This window comes from Pyxicephalus adspersus, chromosome 2, assembly GCF_032062135.1.
Source record: "Pyxicephalus adspersus chromosome 2, UCB_Pads_2.0, whole genome shotgun sequence".
In the NCBI taxonomy this organism is placed as follows: Eukaryota; Metazoa; Chordata; class Amphibia; order Anura; family Pyxicephalidae; genus Pyxicephalus; species Pyxicephalus adspersus.
Genome location: NC_092859.1, coordinates 102847913 through 102875741, shown reverse-complemented (window position 1 = coordinate 102875741; position 27829 = coordinate 102847913). Strand labels below are relative to the sequence as shown.

At 37.8% G+C, this 27829-nt stretch overlaps 2 protein-coding genes across 2 annotated transcripts in view; one reads left to right on the top strand and one right to left on the bottom strand.

Annotated features, from left to right (window-relative positions):
- Positions 1-8287, bottom strand: part of COG5 (component of oligomeric golgi complex 5) — a 178887-nt gene extending 170600 nt beyond the window's left edge. The window contains exons 1-3 of the mRNA XM_072401650.1: positions 8191-8287; positions 5703-5842; positions 4964-5021 (exon numbers count right to left, since the gene is read on the bottom strand). Of these exons, the coding sequence (XP_072257751.1) occupies positions 4964-5021; positions 5703-5842; positions 8191-8287 (295 nt within the window). The remainder of the gene's footprint in view (positions 1-4963; positions 5022-5702; positions 5843-8190) is intronic.
- A 30-nt stretch (positions 8288-8317) lies between these two features.
- DUS4L (dihydrouridine synthase 4 like) lies at positions 8318-20991 on the top strand. The gene is made up of 7 exons (XM_072401662.1): positions 8318-8577; positions 8758-8881; positions 11264-11385; positions 12419-12536; positions 13810-13932; positions 19362-19588; positions 20593-20991. Exons 2-7 carry the CDS (start codon positions 8775-8777, stop codon positions 20838-20840), a joined length of 945 nt encoding a protein of 314 aa, XP_072257763.1. The 5' UTR covers positions 8318-8577; positions 8758-8774; the 3' UTR covers positions 20841-20991.
- The last annotated feature ends 6838 nt before the right edge of the window (positions 20992-27829 follow it).

The following is a 27829-nucleotide window of genomic DNA, read 5'->3' as shown; positions in this document are numbered from 1 at the left end:
GGTGATAGTTACCTTTGGCGCTTTCCATCCTACTTATACCAAGATATGGAATTCCAGGCCACCATTAAGGTGGCATGGCTGGAATATAGCACCACTAATGCAGTACACGCCACAGACCCTATTCTTTTTTGGGAGGTAAAATTCTGGCTTTCATTGCGAATAGAAAACGCAAAACATATACTCAATATTCAAAGTTCAAAATATTCAAATATTACGCATTGCCCAGCGCAATCTTAATTCTAACCCAAGAGGAATTCATGGCATGTAGCCAAGCGCCAGTTTGATCACTGGCTGGCCAAATATGAACAGTATAAATATACATAAATTTGTAGATTTAAGTTACCATAAATTTGGTAATAAATATGGAAAAATGTTGGCAAATCTAGTTAAGCCATTTTCAACCCACAGTTACCAATATTAGGAAGGTTTTGTCTGTGAGTATGCTAAAACACACTTCACAGAGGACGTGGCGATGGTGGGCATCGACGCCCAGAAGGCTTTTGATAGTGTTAATCTACAATGCTTTTTTGAGTTCTTCATATAGGATTGAAGGGGCCATACTATCAATTACTGTTGGAAATGTACAAAGCCCCTACAGCGCGTGTTAGTGTTGCTGGTTTTTTATCAAGGTCTATTACCTGGAGAGGGGTACTAGACAGGGATGCCCACTAATCACCACTTCTTTTTAATTTAGCTCTCGAGCCATTAGTGAGTGCTAATGAGAACTGCCAGGACCTGCATGGCATCAGATTTCACATGCAGAAGATACGCTCCACCTTTTTTACACATGACATATTAGTGTTTACATCACAGCCAGCCACTGATTTACTTTATTTGCATGCTTTATTTTTTAAATTTGGAGCGGTATCAGGTCTTCATATAAGTTTTCAAAGTGTGAAATATTGTCTTTAACTCCGATTAAACATAAACAGACAGGAAGCAGTGAAAGAGTGACCCCAGTAGAATCAACAACTAAAGAAAAAGGTGCTCTATTTTGTTCTATTTCTGAAGATACTACTACTAAAGATGATATTTTATCATTTTGATTACTTACACTGTGGTGCACTAAAAGAGACTAACTACAACACTATGGGGTCATATCACTCTTAACTGCACAAGAAAGTCTGTGTTATGAATTTAAACAATTAATCTTGCTTTCCAACATCAATACTTGAATGACATATTGCCAACCTAATCATCAACCACTATCTGAACAAATACATGGATGCGGTACTAATAACGCTCTGTCCTTCTGATGAAGCCTATTGGTGAAACGCGTTAAGGACTGTAAAAGTTATTTGGTCTCATTACAAATCATGTGATTACTGAATTGTCAGTATTTGCATTTTGCAAGCATTTATCGTTTTGTGATACGTTTTTATAATATTGTAAAATAAATTGCAACAAACTGTTTTTTAACATATATTGTGTTGTTGGTGTTGATATTTGGCACCAAATTTTAAAACCCATGCAAATTTTCCATGTTGGGGAAAGAAAACCCTTTTGCACTTGTGAGTATTAGGGTGTGGTGCAATGTAAACAATTATCCCAGTGTATCCATTCTAAACATAGAACGTGGCTGCACAATACTCCTTTTGCCGTTGCCAAACATCACCTTCTTTATTTAGGAATCGAAGTGGGTATGCTGCCGTCTTCTATATATTCCCTGAACTATCCACCATTTATACAAAAAATACTTAAAGAATTTAAAATGTGGGAACACTTACCTCTGTCTTTGATGGGCAGATGCTACTTGCTTAAGATGATGTATTTCTCTAAATTATTGTATCTACTTCAAACCATCCCATTATTATTAAAACATACAGATGTTATTGTGATAAATAAAGCATTTATAAAGTTTTTGTGGAAGGGAACTTGCCCACGCATGTCTATTCATAAATTGTATCTTCCATCATCAGAAGGTGGTTTAAATGCCCAATATCAGATTGTACAACTTGGCTTGTCTCTCCAGATATATGGCTGATGGGCTAAAAGGCACCAATTATTTAAATTATGATCTGAAGCAAGCAATAGTGTATCCATGGGATCTTAAAGCCCTGTTGCATATTAAACCTGGCAAACTTCCAGGTTTTCTGGAAAACAACATATTGCTTAAGGATACAATTATCACTTGGAAGGACGTTAGAAAGAGGATGAAACTTCCAATCTCGTTCTCCCGATATCTGCCGATTCATGGTAATCCAGGATTCCCACAGGGGCAGGTTCATAAAGCATTCCACATATGGGCCACTAAATGTCTGCACTCAGTCTGGGATTTAATCAAACCGGATTTCTATGGGATATTGCCTCCACAATTTAAAAAAAATAAAAACTCCTTACCAAAGTGGATAGTACACCCAATATATATTACGCAAATACATCATTATGAGAAAACCTTAGTGGCTGACTACTTGGAAACATTTAGGACAAATGTGTCTAATAGCATGCTTTCTCTGCCGGTTACTTCCATTTCTGCTAATTATTCCTTTCTTAATCTATTTAAAACCTCTGGGGGACACCAATGTAAAACACTGGGCTAGAGACTTTTTATGCCCGAATGTGATAGATATCAACAACTAAAGAACAAAATGGTGCTCTATTTTGTTCTAATTCTGAAGATACTACTACTAAAGATGATATTTTATCATTTTGATTATTTATACTGTGGTGCACTAAAAGAGACTACCTACAACACTGTGGGGTCATATCACTCTTAACTGCACAAGAAAGTCTGCGTTATGAATTTTAAACAATCTTAAACAAATATTCATTTAAGCCAAATGTGTTTAATAGCCTGCTTTCTCTGCCAGTGACTTCAATTTCTGCTAATTATTTCTTTCTTCAATCAATCTATTTAAAACCTCTGGGGGACACCAATGTAAAACACTGGGCTAGAGACTTTTTATGCCCGGATGAGAATACTATCTGGCTATCTTGCAGTGAGTAAATGCATGATCAATGACAATTGGAGGGAGGACCAATTTAAAATACTGCATAGAGTATATACATTTTTTATCTAAGGTGAACTGCCGCAAGACATTAAATCTGGACTTGCCCCCAGATTTCCTTGTTTTGGCAACATGTTAACAGCTTTATTAAAAGGATCACACGTGTTACTGTTCCTCTTGATCCACTATTGCGTATCTTTGGGAGTTGGGATGATGTTGAGGTGAAGAGTCTAGGCAGTGGAACTAAAAGATGGACTAGTATATGTTTGCAGGTTGCAAGAAGGGCTATCATGGTGTCGTGGTTATCCACTCGCCCACCCCTATTATCTGAAATCAAAACTGCTGGAAGCAGAACAAGGAGATGACTCCGCAGTCACCCGTTTTTTGAGTAAGTGGCATGCATTTATTGACAAAGTACTGGGAGTATTTGAACGAGATGTAATTTATTTGAAATTCCACAAATTCTACATGGTACATTACTAACAAAGTGTATGAATTTAGGGTGCACGAGATACAGATCTTTAAGAACGGGATTTCTGTTAAATATGTCTGTATTCATGGTGACACAATTTACGCCAACCCTGTTCTATGTTTATCGGAGTATGTCTTTATGTCTGGTATTTCAAATATTGTTTTTTTTCTGTTGCTTATGTTTTATATATGTTTGGTTATACAAATGTTGTAAAATATATGCAAAATAAAAAAAAAAGTAACTTGGAAATTCCTTCAGCCTGGTAAACAGCATTAACAAAAACACATCTGTAATGGTGAAAATAAATGTGTGGCTCCACCAATCATTTAAATAGCAGATAACAACTTTTTTGGCAGATGACATATCATAGATCAGATAGAAGATATAGATAGAAAAGAATTACAGCTCCAGCTTTTGAGCTCCATAACCAGAATTTTTCTTACTGAGCAAAAAGGCTCCTTCTGCGCATACCTAGGCGGACGAGAATAAGGGGGCGGTGTTGCTTTTTTTTTTTTTTTTTTAAATAAGTTGTTGCACCTAAAAAAAACCCTACATTTTCTTTACCCTTTTATGTAAGGTCGAAATTTAAAATTAGAGTAAAAAAAAAAAAAGTCAAAATTAGAGTAAAGGTACGCTTTAAGTTCTAATTACTGATTGAATAAACACAGCATACTAGTATATTGCAATTGTACTGTATAAAAAGGGCCAAGTCTATGGTCTGCTTGCTATATGAATAGCAAGCAGACCATGGCTGGTCACAGGAAACGGAGGGGTGCTGCTGTACAGTTTAGTCTTAGAACACCTTTTAGGAGTGTGCCTGTAGCAATGCAGTTATAATACATTTCAGAAGCTTAATACTTGAGCATACTACATGATCCCCTTATACATATTACCATTACCAATTAAAAAAAATGTAAAAACATAATTGCTGAAAGAAAATTAGTTTTATCCTTTGGTTTTTATAGAGTCAATAGTAATTATAATGAGCTCATACCTATCACGGCTAACAAAAGTAATCAAGCCGTTGAACATACTTCAGTATATTATGGAATAGCTTTCCATTACAATTGCAAATATCCCAATATACTCTTTAAAGCAGACCTCTTTTGTGTAAGTCACCTAGTGCATGTAATTCTCAGTTGTAATTTATTCAGAATTGTCGTTTAAAACTTCCATTATGTCACCTGCTTTGCCCATTTTAGCTACACCATTGACAAGTTTAAATTGAGGTTTGTGTTATTGTTAGCTGGATTCCAACAGGTCACTGGGGTACACCAGCTGTAGCGCATAAGCCCATGCCAACAGATGTTTTCTTAAAGTGTTACTGCAAAATATTATAGCTCCAAAGTAATAATCTTTCTACAATAGATAGACGTTAAAGTAAAATTTTAATTCTAAGTTTGAGTCAATAATTTTGTTTAAGCCATCAATTATGCACTCTTATTACAATCGCTGAAACTTATTTTATAATAGCCAATAAAAATGAGCATTATTGAACAACTTACAGTACAGAGTTAAAAGAAAGTTTTAAAGGAAAAATTACCCTCCAGAGACTCCATCCCGGTTGCTTGTGCCAGTAGGTCTTCATGACGCGCAACTACCTAAAAAAATTTAAAATAAAGAAAAAATGTTGAAGAAAGTTCCAAAAAATCTACATAATGGTTATCTTTTTAACCATTCATCAGTACCAAAATATTACCACTGACATTACTTATTTTCTGTTATTTATCTTTCCAAAGAAAACACTACAAACATATACGTGAATGTGCACATTGGGGTGGGATGGTGGCTCAGACTTTAGTACTCTGGCCTTTGCAGCACTAGGTCCCAGGTTTGTATCTCGGCCAGGACACTATCAGCATGGAGTTTGCATGGGTTTCCCCTGGGTACTCCAGTTTCCTTCCACATCCAAAAAACATGCATTTAGTTTAATTGTCTTCGCCCCAAATTGACCATAGATTGTGAGCCCCTTTGAGGGACAGCTAGTGAAATGGACTTTGTAAAGCACTGTGTAATATGTTTGCGTTATATAAACACAAAACAATAAAAATAAATGGTGAGAAGAACACAAAGGCTGGACATACAACTATTCATTTCAAGCAGGAGCATTTAAAGAGATAAAACAAATAGACTATAGCTTAGAATACACATAGAATGTGGCACAAAATTGGAGTATTGGGAGATGAATTTCTACTACACACTTCATGTCCATAGGCTATCCAATAGAAAACTGTTACTTCCATACAATTAGTGATTAATTACAAGTGTCCACACTACAATACCTGTAAATGTAGCTCTTTATCCAACTGACTGATGCCTTGAGCGAGCTTTGCCAGCTGTTCTGCAATCACAGCCTGATGGATGGACTGAGAGGTGTAGGTTTTAACATCAAAATCATCACACAGAAAGTCTGTGTAGCATTCTGGGAAAAAAGCATACATTGGCAATAATTGCACCTTACATTTTTCAGCACAAACAATAGTATATATTCATTTTTGTTATAAGTTTGAAGTGCTTTTACTTATGTCTGTGTCCCCATTAGGTATTTTAATCCTCACTAATTGACTTAATGTCATGCCATGACAACGGTTTATGCAGGGATTTCCCATTATATCCACTTTCTTTTGCTGGGAATGAAAACATATACTGGCTCACAATCTTGCCAAGGAACACAAAATTCACTGAACTAATAGGAAGAACATTAGTGTGGGTAGCCATATTTACCTTTCTTTACCCATTCATTGTTGCTTTTTAGACTGGATGAATTATTAAAGATAATAACGTGTCCAAAAACAAACAGATTTCTGATTTTCTCAATATTAATGACTTCTGGGGAGTTGATGGGCTCTGTTTTAACTTAGTCCTAGAGTTCTCATAAAAAGTATGGAGGCTGCACACTGAAACACATCCCTGCAGTAAATGCTTTACAGAAACAAAGACAACTACACCAACTGGCTGGGCTGTTCCTCAAGTCACTTTTCACAAATCAGACCAGTTGTAGGGTCAGTGGAAAGTCAAAGTCAGATGTCCAGATTGTTGTTCTGGGTTAGTGTATCGTATGATTGAGCTGGGAGTGCCAGCATGACAGCCAAGCAACTAGAAATACATTTGTATTACTCTGATCAATTCATCTTAATGAAAACCTGCAGTCATGCTTTAGATATTTAAACATTCTATTCAATTAATTATATTAGTTAGGTAAATATTACAAAATGAAAGATTATCTGTGTAACATGTTCTTTTTATATACATTTTGAATGTATTTATTTGCCAAAACAACCCTACAGAATTTTCTCATTTGTCTATTTTAAATATTCAAATATTATTAACTATTATTAATTGGCATATCTGCAGCTGCAGAAACCATGAGTCTACAATTCCACAGCAAAAACCAAAGTCATTGTTCCAGCAGCTCAGCTCACCTTGCTCCCCCCTTAGCAGCCCATAATAGCAATACCCTTCGCCCCCAAGCAGCTTAGCTCACCATGCTCCCCCTCTCCCTGCAGCCCAGCTCACCATGCTCCCCCCCCTTAGCAGCCCATAATACCATATGCTTCCCCCCCAAGCACCCCAGCTCACAATGCTCCCCCTCTCCCAGCAGCTCAGCTCCAACGGTCCCCCCTCTCCTTGTAGCCCCGCTTACCATGCTCCCCCCTTAGCAGCCCAGAGTACCTTAACCTTCCCCCCATCCCTAAGCAGCTCACCCTCACCATGCTCCCCCTCTACCCACAGCCCAGCTCACCATGCTCCCCCCTTTTGCAGCAGCCCAGGTCGCAATGCTGCCCCTCTCCCCACAGCCCAGCTTGCCATGCTCCTCCTCCACCTGTGATTATGTCCCAATGATTTCTGTTATCTTCTGCCTTCCTATTTGTAATGTAGGCATTAGGCTCTGGGATGTGGGTAGAGGGAGCTGAGCTGCTGAGATAATTTTCTTAACAGGGTCTGCAGCTACAAAGGTCAGAAACAGCTCATTTCAAAGCTCATTTATGACTTGAGACATATTTAAATGTCAATTTCATGGCTGCAGGTGCCTTTAAAGAAAAAATAAACTCAGCCCCCAATGCTTCCAATGCACAGCCAACATTCTTGTCCAGTATACAGAATCAGGATCTTCATCTAGCTCAAGCTGCAGGACCAGAACAATGCAACTCCTGAACATACAGAACAGAACAACATACAGAACAACATAGTGTGCATCACATCTCACTGTGTATTCAGTTTAATTTATTATAAAGTATTCCTGAAAGAATCAGGACGGCTGCCGCTGCTGACTTTCGGTGAAGTTGGATATTATGATGAGTTACTGACCTGCAACAAGACATTCTGAACAAGAAAACCCAGAGGACAGAACTCCACATCCACATACATATACAGTAACATATACACATACACATCCATGTGGCAGCTTTATGTCTGAGAAGACTTCCAACCAGGGAACCAGCAATGGCAGCTGCTTTGTATCCAAGAGAAAGGTTTTGGGGTGGGAGGGTTACATAGAGTAGAACCCACAGAAACCAGCCCATGTTTATACTGAGAGGACATCTGTAAAGTGAACATTTATGTAGCAATGTTCCAGCACAGATATAGTTTCTGTCATTGGTGCTGAACCTCCAAATACTTTCCCCCTGTCAGTCTGACAACTTCATACAGGTAAAGGTTGTCAGTGACCAGCAGGTGTCACACAGAGCAGGAAAAGCTGCTAGACTAAGACATAAGTATATAAGTGTCCTGCAGGTAAAGCCAGGCCGGTGTATTCCGCTCCATACTCACCATCCCGCAACATATCTCTATCAGACATCATTCCCCCCGAACCAGAACCGGTCTCCATGTCAGCAACTCTGTCAGTGCCAACCACATGTGACGTCATAATGCCGCGCGCTGTCAGTCGCATATGTATACGTCACACATAGAAGAACGTGTGTGTTGCAGTAGGTTCGCAGCAGACCTGTCTCATGGTCTGTCATAGTCTCTGCCCTGACTGGGGTCCCCCATTCCACAACCCAACCAAAGACAATTTCCGAACGATCCCAGCTGTACACATCGCTCCTTATCTCTGGTCTTCCCTGCTCAAGAAACCGGAGCTCACCTGGCTATGGGGCTGAAATAGGGGAACCTATGCAAAGAATCAGCGGACAATCATTACTGATCATTTATAAAGTAATCAATCCATTTTTTATGAATCAGCTCATAACAGAATAGTAATTGTTTACATATTTTGTATTAGCATGCTGTGTCTTGTATGAAAGTCCTGTGTACATCTGGAACTATATTCAGGTGACTAGTATGGTTTCTGAATTCTTGCCAACATGCCAAGAATTCTTTGTGTTTCCTCTGCAGGATAATTGTTGGATCCCATGTATCTGCAGCAAGGGGATGACAATGTTCTGCCTTGTAATCCCGTGGATCTCTTCAATACGAATAAAGTGGTGAAAGTCTGTGCACCCATGGTTCGATATTCCAAGTAAGGATCTGTGTGGTTGTAATCAATGTAGTGTGTTGTCATTAAAGAGGAGAACTAAACTCAAAACTGCCAAAAAAAATACACTTACCTTCAATCCCATGTCCCTGTCATCTGTAGCCCACAACTCACCAGGCAAGGACGACACCGGTCCTCAGCCCAAGGGAGTCAGCAAAAGTGTTCTGACTTCACAGCCCTTCCTTTGACAATCTCATAGCACTATGGGAGTTTATAGAGTAATGCACTTACTGGTCAATTTATTAGGTACAGATTGCTAGAACTGGGTCGGGATCCACCTTTGGCTTTGAACTGCTGTAAGTCATTGTGGCATATATTCAACCAGGTGCTGGAGATATTCCTCAAGGATTTCAGGTCATATTGATATGATAGCATCATTCAGTTGCTGCAGATTTGTCAGCTGCACATCTATGATGTGAAACCTTCTGTAACACCACATCCCTAAGGTGAATCATTGGATTGAGACTTGGTGACCATAGAGGCTGTTTCAGTACAGTGATCTCCTTGTCAATGTCCATTTTGAGATGATTTGAGCTTTATGACGTGACATTTTAGTATTTTAAGTAGCTATGAGAAGATGGGTACACTGTGCCTAAGTGGTACTAGGGGGCCCAAAGTGTGCCAAGAAAATATCCCCCACCACCACCTGACCCATTAAGAAGTGATCCAAAGTCACAACTGATCTGTGCTTTCATGTTGTTGGCACTACATTCTGAGACTACCATCTGAATGTTGCAGCAACAATTTTTCAGTCTTCTCTCCAATTTTTGTAGGCCTGTGCAAATTGAAGCGTCAGGTACTGGTTTTAATCTTAAAGAAGTGCCACCCAGTGTGGTCTCCTGCTGTTGCCCATCTGCTTCAATATTTTGTGTGTTTCAGAGATGCTCTTCTGCATACCTCAGTTGTAATGAGTGATTTTTAAGCTACTGTTGCCTTTCTATCTGCTCAAACCAGTCTGGCCATGCCTCTCTGATTGGCTGAGTTTATATTTGCGGTAACCCCGAGACACACTTGGGTTAGCTAAAAACATAAGAAATAAAGACTCACCTGGTCCCACCGGCGTCCTCTTGCATCCTGCCTGTCGGATCCCATCCTCTGGCCGCATCCTCTTCCTCCAATCTGTGCCCCGGCAAGTGCGCTGACAATCTCCTAGAGTTCCCGGTGACGTTGGTGCGTGCAAGGGAGCGTGGCGGGAAATTCAAATTGTTTTGTATTGGATTCAATGCAAAGTAATCATTTTATATATATGTATTTGTATTATATATATGTATATTATATAAGCTACTATACAGTTATCTTACAGGTTTCAGTATTTTTATGCACCCTTGTTTTAACAGATTTTTGTGTTTTTTTTTTAAGTTTAATATTAAATGTATTTATTTAATAAATATTGGACATATTTCAGTGAGTTATATTTTAAGAATTATAGGCCTACAATGTAAAAAGAAAATTTTGCGATCTCACGCATGCGCAGTGAGATTGGCAAGTTTTTTTCCAATCTAGGTCACACGATCTTCTGCCTGGACAGTGCAAGAAGATCGGGTGACCCAGGAAGAAGAACCCAAAAGAAGAGAGGAGAAGATGTCAGCGGTCGGCACTCCCTGTGCACCGGGCCAAAGACAGATACCGAGATAACGTGGGACCCGATGAAACAAACCTCCGGACGGATAGACTGATCTGCAGGATTGAAGGGTAAGTGTGATTTTATTGTTTTGGGTTTGCTTCCGCTTTAATATTTTTATGTAAACCTGATGCTGTACAAAACTGATCTTTTTGTATCCTACCTTTTAGGGACCCTATCTTTTTTTTTCAATATTTCTAACAGGTACATGCAGCACTAATACTTGAAATAATGATTTATAGGATTATTTTGCTTAGTTACCTAGTCACTTAGGTTTGTATTTTTATAATGTTTTTGTTCTCCTAACTAAACTTTCCTATCTTACAGTTAAAGTCTATCTTAGTTTTTTTTAGATCTGCAGAAGCCACTGTGGTGCTCATGTAATCCGCTATTACACCAACCATTTGGGGGCTTGGAAATTCAGTTCAGAACTGACCTAAACACACTGGCTAGTGTGGCCATTATTGCCAGAGTAATACCTTGTACCCATTTTCTGAAACCATTAGGGTTTAGGAGAGATAAGGGGCATCATAACTACTAGTTTGGATAGGCTGGAAAAAGCAAATTATAATGTCAATCACAAGTGAGGTTAGAAGCTGTTTCTTATTGAATGAATTGTTTGTAAACCTCAGGGCACCACACTAAGTTTAAAGTCGGCCTAATCTAATCTAATGTTTTTTTTTATTCTTTGTTTGATTTCTTCAATAGTAAATATGCATTATGGTAACTTTTCTCTCCCATTGCAGACTGGCTTTCAGGACGCTGGTTAGAAAGTATGATTGTGATTTATGTTATACACCGATGATAGTGGCTGCTGACTTTGTTAAATCTGCCAAAGCAAGAGATAGTGAATTCACTACAAACCAAGGTAACATTCTAAAGTGTGTTCAGAAGTATCATGGAGCTTATTGATATGTGATTATTTTGAAGTACAGAATTGCGCTTTTAAAGTAGGAAGCCTTCATATGTCATCACTTCTGTCCCATCCCCCTTGCTGTGGTACTGGGCTGGGCCGTGCTGGGCCTTTGTTTCAGCTCCAGTGGCCACCAGTGCATCTATTTAGCCATGGGGACCTAAAGCCTGTGTCTGGTTTGTAACATGCACAGTCTAAAGAATTGTGTAATTTATTTATTTTCTATATGATTATTTTAAGAACACATATCTTAAATAACAAAACCCTTTTGTTCAAAAAATGATATATGTAAAATGTATCAGATCATATATTGATAGACCAGGTTTTTTTGTTGTCTTTTCTTCTTTTTTTGCTTGAGGATGCATTAGCTTCCCTGTATAGTCATAACTGTTGTCTGGAGTGCCTTTAGAACACACAAGTGATCCAATGAAATACCTAAATATAAAGTGATTTAAACATCAGACTTAATGTAAAGTTTTTGTTTTTTATTTGGTACGTGTTGGTAAATATTGATCACTTAGGCTACGTACACACGTCAGATGATTCTCGTCCGATAATCACCTCAGGGCAGATATCTGACATGAATCTGGCGTGTGTAAAGCGCTCAACGTCCGTTCTGGCAGATTCATGGACGGCAAACAATCGTCACGAAAGTGAAGGGGAGAGAGCGCAGCGGGTGCTCCGTCATTCTCCCCCCTTTCCTTTTCATAGAGCAGAATGGCTGTATGTACTGCGCTCGTTCATGCACCGTGCTTTCCAACAACAAATATTGCATGTGTGTATGCAGCCTAAGTGTGTAGTCTAAGCATATTGGATGGGGAGCACCCTCAACATAGTTCTGTGCACATTAATACCTGACACAACATTAGCACAACTCAAAAAAAAAAAAAAAAAAAAAAAAAAAAAAAAAAGGATTTGAAGGTCAGGTTTAATTTTTTTTAATCACCATTTCTAATGAACACGTTTTTTTATTTATGTTTTTCTATAGGAGACCAACCACTTGTTGTACAGTTTGCAGCTAAAGAAGCAAAGGTTTTAGCTGACGCAGCCCTCCTTGTGTGCCCTTTTGCTGGGGGCATTGATCTGAATTGTGGGTGTCCTCAGAGGTGAGTCTTTGTTTTTTTTTTTTTTCTTTTCTTTTTTTATACCCATTTTTATCCTAAAAGTATGTTGACCAATAACAAGTAATATTTGACTTTGCTCCCCAAGATCATTACTTATCATTTACTTATTAGTTCCCACAATCTTAGTCATTGGGTATTTTTTGGCTAGGTGCAACAGCTGTTCTGGATCAACATTTCTATGGGGATATCCTTGGCAAAGCCAAGGAGAGTAAGCTTTTCTATGCCTATTGTAATAGCTTGCCTAGGAAAATAACCAATTCTTTAAACACATATTCTGATGCATCCAAAATATATTTAGCTTTAATTGAACTGAAAGTTGAGCTTTTTTTTTTGTTTTGTTCAGTTTTTTTCCGATAATGTGGTGTGGGATTAGATACACTCTTTCTGCTGTATGTATCTTTGTTGGGAAGATATACTCTAACTTTCTTTCCCAAATACAACAGAAAGTAAGAGGAAATCTACGACCAGGAAGGGTACAGTCATAGCTAAAGTTATAAAAGGAAAAAGTCTCACAAAAAGTCACCTGGAGGTGAATGTTTTTGGCAGAAGAGGCATGCTCCTGGTGTTTTTTTTTTTTGTAATTACACTGCACAACACATTGTCCATACAGTGTAGAGCCTTGCTTTCACACAGAGGAGAATGTCATCAGTAGCTTAAGAGGATTGTGGTGGTCCAAAAAGGGTCCATGGTAAAGAGGGCAGCTTTGGAGGATACATGAGTGACATGTTACTGGACCTGTCATCACTGCAGGACATTTAGAAAAAGGTGTTGCTGTTCATACTTGTCAATTATGGCAAAAGTTTACCCACGCTAGAAAAAAGTAAGTTCCGCTTTAATGCTTTTTTTTTTTTTTTTTTGCTTACATATATACATACCGTATCTGCTTTGTGTCCACTCTATTTCTTTGGTTTCTAAATAGGATACAAATATTTGTGCATCTGATTGTGTACTGCATATGAAAATCGCATGAAATAAAAGGAATTGTTAGAATTTTTTTTATTTTAACACCTAAGGTGACAGCTGTAAATTGCAATTTAATATTTTCGTCAAACTCTTCAATATGATTGCAGATTTAAATAAAATCGGTGGATCTTTAATTATTGTGTATAATGGCTAATGTCACTCACAAAGTATCATGTAGGGTTATTTATAACAAATTTGCTCCAATCATATGACTTTTTTTTTTTGTTTTTAGATTTTAATATTGTGCTCTGTTTTGGTATTTGCACAACAGTATTGTATTTTTCTTTTAAAGGTGGGCAATGTCTGAAGGCTATGGAGCTTGCTTAATTAACCGGCCTGATTTAGTAAGCGATATGGTGAGACAAGTACGAAACAGAGTTGAAAACCCAAACTTTTCAGTGTCAATCAAAATAAGGTATTGTTTGATTTCCACTCTCTTTGGCAATATTCTGTATCACTCATACGTTGTTTGTGTGGTTCTAAATGCATCAGGAATTGGCAATAGACTGATCACTCTCTGTAATAGTGTTTCCTTAGAACCTTGTTGCTTTGTTTTTAAGTAGTAGTCAAGTTACATAGTAGGTTAGGTTGAAAAAAGACATAAGTCCATCAAGTTCAACCACTAGGGAAATTAACATATCCCATATAAAAAAACCCTTTAAGACATAGTTGAGCCAGAGGAAGGCAAAAAAAAATTTTGCTTCAACAGGGGAAAAAAAATCCTTCCTGATTCCATGAGGCAATCAGATGTTCCCTGGATCAACAGTCACTGTTATTTTTACTTTAAAGCCTTATAACCCTGTTATATTCTGTGCTTCTAGAAAAACATCCAGCTTTTCCTTAAAGCAGTCTATAGTAGTTGCTGAAACTACTTTCTAAGGGAGCCGATTCCACATTTTCACAGACCTTACAGTGAAGAATCCCTTCCTTATCTGGAGCTTAAACTTCTTTTTCTCCAGACGCAGAGAGTGCCCTCTTGTTCTTTGTAATGATCTCAAAGTGAATATTGGGGAAGAGAGTTCTCTATATGGACTGTTTATATATTGTTATACAGGGTGATCATATCCCCCCTTAAACGTCTCTTCCAAAAGGAAGAATAGATTAAGTTCAGCTAATCTCTCCTCATAGCTGAGCTCCTCCATTCCTTTTATTAGTTTAGTTGCCCTTCTCTGCACTCTCTCCAATTCGACAATGTCCTTTTTGTGAACTGGTGCCCAAAACTGGACTGCATATTCCAGGTCTGACCAATGCTTTGTACAAGGGCAGGATAATGTTTCCATGTCTGCCATCTATTTCTGTTTTAATACAAGAAAGTACTTTACTAGCTTTTGATATTGCAGCTTGGCATTGCATGCTGTTATTATGTCTATGATCTACCAGAACCCCCAGATCCCCAAATGTATTCCCCCTAGACAGTATGAAGCATGCATGTTGTTAGCTCCCAAGTACATAATTTTACATTTATCTATATTAAATGTCATTTGCCACTTGGCTGCCCAATCAAACAGTACACCCAGGTCTGCTTGTAGATTATAGACATCCTGTATGGACTTAATTCCATTACATAGTTTGGTGTCATCTGCAAACACAGAAATGGTACTTTAAATCCTAAACCTATTGACCCTAACTTGCATATTAACCGTCTGTGGGGTACAGTGTCACATGCTTTAGCAAAGTCCAAGTACACTATATTAACTGATATTCCACTGTCTACCTGTTTACTTACTTACTCATTAAAAGAGAGTAAATTTGTTTAACATTTTCTGTCTTTCTTGAAGCCATGCTGACTATCACTTATAATATTATTTTCTAGCAGAAACTCCTCAATGTGGCTATTTATCAAACTCTCTAGGACCTTTCCAGCTATGGACGTTAAACTAACGGGTCTGTAGTTACCTGGTAATGACTTTGCTCCCTTTTTGAAGATAGGAACCACATTGGCCACACGCCAATCCATAGGTACCTTGCCAGTGTCTAAAGAGTCTCTAAAAATTGGAAATAATGGCTTTGAAATCACTGAGCTCAGCTCTTTGAGGACACGTGGATGTAATCCATCAGGTCCTGGTGCTTTGTCAACCCTATTTTTTTCCAGCTGTTTCTCAGTCATATCAATTCTGAGCCATTGTGACTCATTTAAGGCAGTGACATTGCTATTATGAATTTGGACTTGAGCTCTGCCATTTTCCTTCGTGTACACAGAGCTAAAAAAAAGTGTTTAGTAAATGTTGTCTCTTTTTGCAATACCCTACCAACAGTGAGCCAGAATTGCTGTAAACCATACCAATATTTTTATCGTTAGTGGAGAAATACATTTTATTTTAACTTGAACATGCATTAAAATATATTCAAACTACAAACCCATGTTTATTATGCAAAGGTTTGCTACATATAAAAGGTCTATAGCAGTGTGCAGAAGGTTAAATGATAATTTTACCTGTTAACATATGACCCTCCTTTATGTACATATGTAAGCTTTTTACATTTGTGAAAGCTTTGTGCAGGTCAAAGACCCGGGCTGAGGCTGCAGCCCCTAATCATCTGTGTAATTTCATCCTTTATAAGCATTATATGTCTATCAAGTTGAGCAAGCTTTTGGCACTCTTGACCTGCTGGAGTATGTGTTGTTATACCTGTAAGCCAAGCATTCCTATTTTTGCAAACGTTGGCTTCATATAAGGGCAAATAGCAGTGTGCAGAGTGTTAATTAAGAATTATATGTCTCTCTATTGCATGCCGTGCATCATGCTCCGGTATTACATATGGTGCATTAGGGTCAATTGTTATATAGAAAGTATTATACTTTGTTATTACACACAGTGCATGTACTTAGCACATTCGCTACAGATAGCACTCTTCACTAAATTCAGTTCCGCATACCTCTTTACTACAAATTGCTTTCTGTTGAAACAATTACTTTGTGTATTTTTTCCCCATGCCACGTGTCTTTTTTTTCACATACTTTCTTTATTTTGTATACAGTGCCTTGCATTCTCTTCTGCTTGCTATTTATTTATAACACATCTACTGTATTCAGCAATTCAGGCCACACATTGCTTTCTTTTACACTTGTTTCTTTTAACCTTTATACGTGTTGTATCACCTGTCTCTTTACTAGAACCTCTTTCTACTGTTTGATTTGGACTATGCAGGTAGGGTTAAGAATAATATTAAATTAGATGTTAATATCAAAGAACCACGAATTACTCATGCATAAGACCTAAGCTACTAAGCCTTTTTTTTAGGTAATGTTGAGATTGGCAGTGAGATTGTACTTCAGATACTGCTTTGTCACACCGGTGACTGCTTCCTCAGGTAAGATGCTACATGCAGTGTCTCCCTGCAGTTGTCCATAGAGAATGAATAAATACTGCAGTGAGTTCAATTACTGCTGGCTGTTGCCCATTTGAATAGAGCATTAGGTGCTTTTTTAATATATATTCAGTGTTATCCTTACCACACTTACCGTAGTAATCTGAGTGTATAATGTCTATGCAATCTCCTTTTGATTTACATTGAAACAAGTCTAAACAATTATAAATTTAATTTAAAACAATTGTGACTTGTTGGTGAGTAATTTGTTTTACTAACTTTTATTTTTTTACAGGTTATCCCACAATGACAGGATGATCAGCTGAGCAGCCATGGGAATCCTCCTGTCAGTGTGGGATCCCTGGGCACTAGAGGTTAAATGGGGACAAGTTTCCCCATTCATCACCTCTAGTGCTCCGTGATTGGCTGAGGAAAGGTAAACCCTAATGACAGCTTAAGCGTCATCAGGATTTCCCTTTCCCCAGCCAATCACAAAGCACTAGAGGTGAATGAATGGGGAGACTTGCCCCATTTAGCCTCTGATGGCCGTATTCATTGTCCCCCAGCACTAAAGGTTAAATGAGGACAAGTATCCCCATTCAAAACCTCTAGTGCTCTCTGATTGGCTCGGGAAAGCTTTCCTGAGCCAATCGGGGAGCACTATCCCTATTCCTAGATAGAGTTTCTCTATCCAAAAACACAGGACTCCTGTGTTCTTGGATAGAGAAACTCTATCCAAGAACACATACAACTAATAAAGGACTGCAAGAGCAATCAGGGAAGGGGAGCTGTCAGCTCTGCTCCCCGGATTGCTCTTGCAGTTCTTCACAGTCCAGAAAAATAACCCGAATTTTCCCACAATTGACTTTATTAGTGTTCGAATTTGGCATTCGTTCACCTGAACAAAATCCCCCTATTTGATCAAATAGCTGTCAAATCGAATAGTGAGATATTCGACCAACACTTCTTATCAGCTTCCAGATTCTGCAATGTGGAGGTCTTTTTTGTGTGTGACATCAGTTCTGACACATACCCTAAATATTGAGAGCTATAGCTCTGCATTTGGCAAGGGTCATGATCTCTGTTATTTATGTTGTGGCTGATATTTAAAGAAAACAAAGACTTTTCAAAAGACTCATTTTTAATTTGATGCACCGGTAATGTATTTATCCTATTTAAACTGAAGACTTAATTTGGCTTTAATGGTTAGGATCTTGTGAAAGTTCAAATTTAGATATCTGTTCATCAGCATGCATTAATAAAGTGTTTTTGAACTGCAGTGAAAGCAGGTCAAATCCAATCTTTTCTTGTCAAATTAAAGTATTAAATTTGAATAAAACACGGGTCAACATGAACCCCCTAACAAGATTATATTCCAAGGTATTCTGGCCATGTAGTCAAAAGTGCAAATAACTGATTGAATTGTAGGGATTACTGCACAATGATTATTTTACTATTGCAGCTTTTGTGTAATTATATAATTCTTCATTATTATTATTTTTTTATGGCATATGCCTTTTATTCATGTTTTCTTCATATGACTTCATATTTTTTTCTTACATGAGGACAAATGTAAGTGATTGTGATTGCAAACAAAGTGATTGTGTAATAAAAAAGACTTTAGTTCCTTACATTTTTATGCAATCTTTTTGTTCAACCCACTGAATTAAATCTGAAAGTCTGCAGTTCAACTGCATCGGAGTTATTTCATTTCAAATTAATTGTGGTAATGTACAGAACCAAAATTAGAAAAAAGTTTGTCCAAAATAGTCTGTCCAAATATTTATAGACCTAAATTTGTGAAAAGATCCATGAAAGATGGATCTTTTGTGTTTTATTATAATTGTATATGTGTTTGTTTTCTTTTCTTTTTTTGTTTGTTTTGTTTTATGTATTACTTTTTATAGAAATGTGTTATTATAATATTGTGTTTTTGATTTGTGTTTTTGATTATGAGTTGTCCAAAGAGTACAAAAAGATATTTTTTTTTCCTTTGGGGTCTCTTTTTCGGCATAAATACCAATGTAAATACTTATTCTGATTTCAGTGCACATGAGCTTCTTGCAGTCTGCATTAGGATCTGCAGCCAGTCAGAAATAGCCTACCTTTTTTCTTGACTAAAAGGCATTATCTAGCCCTTTTCTCCTTAGCCTGTCACTGGCCCATCCCTTTTACCAATTGAGGCATTTTAATATTTGCATTTGCAAATTCCTCCCAAGAGTTAGCCTACAGCTTGCATCAGAAGTGGGGGCCCTTAAGAGAAGTATAAAGGCAGGTTTTCAGCAAGATTTGTAGGTATTCTGCCAGCCTCTCCCTCCAGGATGTGCCTGCATTGCTTAGAAAAGCACAGAGATCCAGTATTTTTTTGTCACTGTGTTCAAAATAAGGTATGGATAGAAACATGCACAAATGGGGACCTGTAAAACAATACTGATTGCCAAAGTAATAAAAAGGCAGATGTTTGACATTGCATGACCTTAGCAAAATGTATTCATGATGGTAATGCATTTTAATTCACTGAATATTTTGTTTTAGGATTCATGCAGACATAACCAAAACAGTAGACCTTTGTAAAAAAGCAGAAGCTGCAGGCGTGTCCTGGATTTCAGTTCATGGGAGACTTCCTGAGGAAAGACATCAGCCTGTGCATTTTGATATGATTAAAATTATTAAGGACAGTGTATCTATACCCATTGTGGCCAATGGAGATATCAAAAGTTTAAAAGAAGCAAATAATATTTGTCATATTACTGGAGCTAATGGTAAGTTTAAAAAAATCTTACAACAAGAACATAAACGCATGAAATATTATCTTGAGTAAAAAAATGTCTTGTTGCAGGCTGCATGCGGAAATGCCCATTCTTTTAACATAAACCTGTCTAGGAGGAGGTTTTGCTTTGTAATTCAAATTGTGACTGGATTTTGTATATTTTATTTCTTTCTCTTTTATTTTTAGTAGTCAAGATAACCTATGTTCTGTGCATTGTGGGCCCTGCTTTACTGCTAACCTCAGTATGACCATAAAATAGTGAAATGTTGATTATTAACAAAAGATTTGTAAAAATGTCAGATGGTACTACACCCATTATAAACTTTAAAACAAAGCACAACTGTTATAATTGTATTTATGTTATTTTGTTTTTATGGGAGTGCAGATAAAGTTTTTACCTCGCTGTGTTCCTCTGCTATCTCAAAATTTGCCTCTCACTGCTTGAAAGGAGAGCTTGCAACTGTGGTTACAGGGGAAGGACAGACATGAGCTTTCCAGCTAAAGAGGCAGTGAGAGAACAGATACATTTCTTATTACCACCCATTAAACTGCCTCCTCCTTAAGGGTCCCTCTTCTACCCCATGCCTTTGACATCATAGATAATAAATGCTTAGACACACATGTACCACATAAAAATGTAATCCTTGCACATATGAGTTCATTCAGTTTGCATACCCTGACATTGATAACTGGACAGAAAAGTGGTTACCCTAATAATACTCTGGCTCTGAAAAAAGGTCAGTTTTGTTTATAAACGTTGCCTGAAATGTGGGATTCCTATGCATATAAAGGAGATCTGAGATACCATAGCAAGTTTAAAAAGTTGTTAAATTGTTACATCGTAACTTGTAAGGTTAGAAATAGTTTTCTTAGTACTTACGTTCTATACCTAATTTTTAAATGTACTCTCTTTTTTAAAGACCTTTTATAAGTTCTTACTGTATTAAATGAATGTGTTCTGTTATACCCTGTGACTCTTCTTATTTTCTACTCAAGGTGTTATGGCAGCCAGAGGACTCCTGGCAAACCCAGCCTTGTTTGCAGGATATGAGGAGACCCCACTGACATGTATTCAGGACTGGATTGAGATAGCACTGGAACATGGGACACCTTTTGCGTGTTTTCATCATCATCTTATTTATATGATGGAAAGAATAACTTCAAAACAAGAGAAGAGAGTTTTTAATGTTCTTTCTAGTACATCAGCAGTTTTAGATTATTTAAAAGACACATACGGGGTGTGATGAACTTATCCATTCCTTTTATCCTTTTAAAATGATTGATTTTAAACTTTTCATATTGTTTCAGTATATTTATATCTGTGTAACTTCTTTTTATACATAATTTTTAAATCCTAAAAGATCATTAAAGGAGCTTGTATAATAAACATCAAAACTGCCTATTTTTTTAAAAATATTGTTCACAATGGCGGCGAGATTGCTTTGTATTTTACCTTTTCCTCATGCCAGGGAACCATCTCTGGGGAGACACTACATTTCCCAGAGGAAGTTCGATAGAGAATGAATAGGGGTGGTAGTGAACAGGGCTCGTACCAGTCCCTGCCTCCACCTGTCAAATGTGCAGAAGCAGGTCCTTTATGAATCAGTACTGTGGTCACAGTAATCAAGATCCCTATTAGGTCCCTTACTTGAAAGGGACATAAAGCAAGAGGACCATCGGGCTGCAGTAGTTCATCATAGAAGCTGAGACTTGACACCTTTTTACATCACTTGTATCACTAACCAAAAAATACTGACATATTCTTTGCATGGTCATACATAAAGACCACAAAATGGTGTACAGAGAACTTTAATGGAATGGCCTGTAGAAAAATAAAATTTAATAATGATATTCTTTAATGATAAACAAAGATCTAGACAATGGATAGAATGTTTTAAAATTTCTTGCTTACTGCAACATTTTATCAAGGAGGTGAGTGAACCAACATCAAATATATAATCACTATATAAGCAATAGTAATCAAAGACCGGTTTTTACTGTATGTTATGTCAGACTGTTTTTTTGCTTTAAGGAGGAAAGTCTTCCGTCCAGGTGAGTCTGCCTCTGTGCATTGTTATACATGTCCAAAAGCTAGGAACTCAGATTAGCACTTAGGACCACACTTCCACTATACCTATAAAAGCAAGAATTGTATCTTTTTCTGGTTTTGCAATCACCGTATTAGCATTTCCAATGGAGGACAGTTGACGATAAACTTTCAAAGTTTTTTAGAGTGCAGATTTACCACTTTAGATGCCAGGGAGGTCAAAATGGCACCTTGAATAGTTCTGTCACTAGCTGTTTATGGCTTCATTGAAAAATATAAGTATCAAAGATTGGTTAAAAGTAGCTTTACGAATTAAAAGTATTATTGATGGTATAATATTTTCAAATGGATGTTAAATGTTAAAGAAATGTATATGAAGTGTCATACCTAGGTGGGCAGTGGGTGTGCCTCTGAGCCTGGCACTCAAGGTTTTTTTTTTCTTTTTATGTCAATTAAAAAGATGCAGACTGTTAGTCGACAAAAAAATGGCCAATGAAGTCAGGGCTTCGGCAGCCATTTTCTTCTAGACCAGCATTCTATACTCTTTTTAAGATGAACCCTCAGATCCATGAAGGGGTATCACCTGGGCTTCTGCTCATTTGCTGTCCCATTTCCCAAGCATCTAAGCTACACACTCAGGTTCATTACCATGGACCACAGTGCTATACTGTCCAGGCTATGCCTCAATCATCAGAACCTTCATATAATGGACTCAGCACCCAGCATGGCCTGATAAGGATCCACAGTTCCCAGCATTGATCAGTTGGGCTAGGTGGGTACTAGTGATACCTTATCAGTGTTGGCACACTGGCACCACATTGAGAGTATCAATTTGTATTTTAGGTCCAATCGTAGCAAGGATGTTTTTTTTTTGTTAGGATAGAATGAGTGATGTGCATTCACTTGTCCCTGTTGGATAGTTTCCCTCGTTTCTTCTCCCAATGAATGGGTCATCTAGACAACAAGTAATAAGTAAGGCTGATATATTATCAAAAACGTTCATTACTCACACTTAAATGTTTATTAAATGTGTATTAGACTATGTTCAGGTATGGTATGATGTGGTTACCACTTCATCACATCCCTGAACGCTACATGTAGAATTTCACCTATGGCAGCCTAGAGAAAATGAATAGGGGCTTCAGTGAGCATTTCAGTACCACTCAAATGTCCAAATTCTTTCTCACGAGGGGGGGGAGGGATTGTGCCCACTTCAGATGGTGGTAGTAGGACGTGCGACCACAAGTAGCGAACTGAGATGGCGTTTGCCCTCTCTAAAGTCTCTGTTAATTCTACTTTAGTAGAAGCGAATTAAAAAAACTCTCCTGTGATGGTACCTGGCTCCTGAACACGTTTTTAGATAGAATTCGTCATCCTCTCTCTGTTTTTGAGGAGGCGCAAGAAGGGGGATGATGGAGCACATTTGGTGGTCTTGCCCTATTGCATAGAGTTTCTGGACAGGTTTTTAATCTCATTTTCTCAGTTAAGCAAACTTACTTGGCTAAAACTTCAGAATGCGCCCTACTTAGCAGAATCGCTTTTGCCCAGACCTCTTAAGAAACTGAACAGTTATTTCCTTTTGGCAGCTTAAATTACCCTGTCCAAAGCCTTGAAATCTGACTCCCTTCTGTTAGGCCCCATGTTCACGAAGTTGATTTGGATAATGGATAAATTTGACCAAAACTGGAACCCATGATTGGAATATTGTAGGACTTCTATGTCCGCACTTACTTCCCACCCATAGGCATAGTGCATCTCTGCTTTAGAAGGCACCCCTATCTACCCTCTATCCTTGACCCTCAATCTGCTCCTTCCTCCACCATTTCACAGGATGGGGTTTTAAGAACGCTTGCTAAATCAATTGAAATGGCTCAAGAGGTCTGCTCACTAGAGTTGATCACATGCTCCTAAGGATCAGTTAGGCCCTCCACAACATGGGATGGGGAGGGGGCACTATGTGTTGGTTTGTTGCACATCCTTTACCCATTGATGTCGTCTTGTTATTTTTGTACACCACTACTTATGTTTATCCTTAATAAAAAAAACTTTAAAATACAAAAATGTGCAAATGCTCGTGCCTAAAGAACCAGCACAATGATGTGGGTGGTGGAATGGCTGGCAAGCTTTCAGCTACTGGGAGCCACATGGCAATGCTTGTTCCTGTTGTAGTTGTAAATATATTCTCAATGTTTGCTTCTGCTCTGATAACAACTGCCCCCTTTATTTCGTGTTCTGGTATCACAGGGATAAAAAAAAATGATCATATGAGGTCACAGATGGCTGTAAAATGTCAGTGGCTTACAAAAAGTCTGTTCTTTAATTAGGATTTTAAAGTTGACCTAGTATCAGATATATAGTTACAAGTCAGGTTGAAAAAATACATTCCATCATGTTCAACCACAAGGAAATTATGTTTTGTGTTAAATTCATGCATGCTAAGTAGTATGTCAAGCTTACGACAGCATTGTGTGTAACACATATAGACATTAATCAACATCTACAGTAGCCTGAACTGAGATGCCAGATCAAAGATGACACAGTCATGCAAATACTGGTACCCATTACCCTGACATTTTGCATACAAAACTTTCTCTTGTGGCAATATGTACTTGTGGATGACAGTGACAAGCATGTGCAGGACAAATTCCCAGTAGACTCGAGAATTCAATTTAATCTTGCCCTGAAAAAAAAAGCTAAATACACATTAGCCATGCCCATTTTTTGCTGCAATGCAAAGCGCATCCTCACTCCTCTTCCTGTTTTATAGCTATAAAGAATGATACACCGTATATACATAGGAGCCCAAAAATGTATACACACTTTAATAGTGGTTATCTATGCTCTTTGGTAAAATCAGAAGTCTAGGTCCCAATTCTGACCACTTTAAGCTGCTAATGTGACTGCAGAAGTCAAACACGGCTTTTTGGGCCCCTCTGTATTTTATATTTGTGATGGGTATGATAAAATAGCATTATATATAATACATCATTATTTTGATGTTGGTGAGGTTTAAAAATTCCAACCCAGGTACCAGATAGTCTAGACAAGCCACTGAGTATGTGAATTAACTTTTGTTTCCCAGCTGCTCAGAAATGTGTAATCTATTTCAGTAGTAATAGAAAGTATTTGTTAATGAATGCAGCAACTATTGCCTTATGTCTGTTTATCTTGGAATTGAATTGGTTTCTAGCCTTAATCAGGGATTGTCCTTTGTTGATAAAAGCGTGCAATAATCCAGTAGCAGTAACTAATGCTTAAGTAATGCTTTCCAGCCTTGTTTTTATTTTTTTGCAGAACTTCAGACTAAATATTAAATATTTATCACATGGTTTCTGTGTGTTTACTTTTTTCCCCAGTTTTCCTGTGACAAAAGTATGTAAGTATGCATCTTAAGTATGTATTAAAAAATGCATGCAGTTTGTGTGAACCTAAGGTAAAAACATTGATAACTAGCCTGCCAGTAAGAAATAAACTCTGCACTCCTGTCCGATTTACCTGAAAAACCTCCAAAAAAAGTGGCTGCTTTTCAAATGAATCATATACAAAATAAAATTATATAGTCACAAAAGTGCTCAACGCTAAATGCTATAAATACTTATAACTCAAAAATTCAAACACTATCTATACTCCACAAAATTTAATGTTAAGGTGCTATTAGGTAAGAAAAAAAAATGATTTCCCTGGTAAAGTGCTAAAAACTTTGTGAAAACCATGAAATACCTTTACTATACAAATACAAAGCACCAGTAACAGTCACTTGCTGCTGGTTGAGTATCCTATTTGTGTACATTGGTTTTTATCTATTGTATTAAGATTTGATGTTGGACTACACTATTGTATTCATTCCTTTGATCTCCCCAAGTCCTGGATTTTGGTAAGGGAGTGGAGTCTGCTTTCTGATCTGGGAAGATCGCTCTGTGTGGTTCATCCCTCCTAATGGGATTACTTTGAAGTGGATTCACCACCAGTTATCAGCTTGCGATAACTGATATAAACAATTTTACATTGATCATCGTGTAATAAAGACGTCAATGAAATCTGGTAATTAGAGAAGGCAGGAGTGCAGTTGCAAGGTTGGATCTGACATTATTCTGCACCATTATTTGATTTTTGAATCTGAAGTGGAGTCTGTGCTTTTGTGATCTGGCAGGGCTGCTCTGTGTAGTTTATTTCCCCTGAAGGCATTTCTTTAAGTTTATATTGACCTTCTTGTAATAAATAATAAGGTAATGGAATACAGAACATGTGTAGTGCAGAACTGAAAAGAGAAAGGAGAAGCAGGGATATCCACAGGCAGACAGGAACAGCACAGGGAAGTTGCCTGGGAACCAACAGACTGTACAACGAGTGGTTAACACAGGAGCTGGACACAGGAAACACTGGATTAAGCAGCAGGTGTACATGAACTAGTTCACAGAACTAGGGAGCTTGGCACTAGTAATACTTGTTGCACGAACACAGAATGGAGTCTGTGAGCAAGCTAAATAGCTAGGGCTGGTTAAGATCATACTTTCTGATTGGCTAGCAGCATGGACAGAGTTGATAAATCCTGGAAACAGAGGCCTGCCCACCATCAGAACTGCCCGCATGCGTAGGAGAGAGATGCCTGTGCTTTAGTGAGTGAGTTACAACAAGGAACAAAATTGGCTTCCTTTGTAGTGGCTCTTACCTTCCTTAGTGCCCTTCGACTTCCCAGAGTTTCAACTCCTCCAGCCCCCTCCTACTTTAAGTGTGCTGCTGAGTTTACCAGACCCCTTCAGCTCTTGACAACCCTTACCAGCCACTGGAGTTTTTATCCTCCCATTATCACGACTACTGGGACATTTCTGCCTCTAACTGACAATAAATGCTATAACTTATTCCTTAAAATATATTGTGATACTGGGACAAGGTGAGGTTTCATGGCGATCTCAAGCAGAAGAAAAGCTAGAAAAGCTCTGATGCAGAAAAAAAAAAGAAAAACCTATATGGGTTTCTATTCAGGCAAGTATGTGGGTGATGTTAATGACGTCAATTTTAGACTAGCCCCCCGTGTTATTGGAATTTAGTAGAGGTGCTACATATGTCATGCCCATGACTCACTGCTACACTGGTAATCAACATGTGTAAGGACTCTTTGTAGGGGTAATATAGAAAATAGATAATTATTAGTTTTACAAAACAGACCAATGGAGAAGATCTAAGGTCTTATAACATCGTATATCACAACAGCCGTTTGTGTGAAGAATCATTAGGTAAAAACTGAATACACTGGCAATGAACAGAAGCTGGAACATACAAAACTGCTGACCTGTTTCCCCTTTTTTGGAAGTTTTCCTGATGCTACTGTTGGGAAATGATAAAGGATTTACTGAACTACACTGAGTTACTGTTTACTATTAAATGTGATCTGTATAACAGCATTTTGTTTGTGTCATACTGGTTGAAATATTTATTGCCACTGAAAGGACATCTAAGATGATTTCTCAGCTACATAGTTAACTATAAACCTTTATTTTTGTTTGAGTTCAACAAACCATTTTATTCTTTCACATGAAGTCTGCTGGTAAAAGCAGTGTTTCTTTTTAGAGATTTTTAACCTCTGTTACGGCTTAGGCTGGGTACAGGCTGATATTTAACTTCCAAATGACTTTCGGTCCAATAAATCACAGTTGAAGTGAATCAAAAGCAAAATGTAATTCCAACTGCTTGTTATAAAACAATTTTTGACTCAAATTGTTGTGAAACAATCAGACAGGTTGGCAAGTCCCAATCACAAATACACATTGTAATTTGTGTACAAATGACATTCCTCATGTGACTTATCACTTTCTGAAATTCTTTCAAAAATGAGAGAATAAATCAGATTAAAGGGAAGAAAGTTGCATGTGTGTTCAGTGTTTTGTGGCATCCTACTGATCGTATTGGTTAGTTAGGTACAGATCTACCTATGTGTACCTGGTCTTTTTGATAAACTTGTTTAGTAAACATAGTTGATAAACTAGTAGTCTACACCACAAGACCACAAAGTGTGATTGGTGTGCTTACTTGTCAGGTAGCCTGGGAGAGTGGAAAGGTTTTAATATAATAATGAGAGACCTGGTTGTTTTCTCTGAATAAAACATTACACATTTTAGGAGTACTGGGGTGGTCAAGGAAGTAGGTACGCACACATACAGACACAATATTGTATGTTTTGTCTACAGG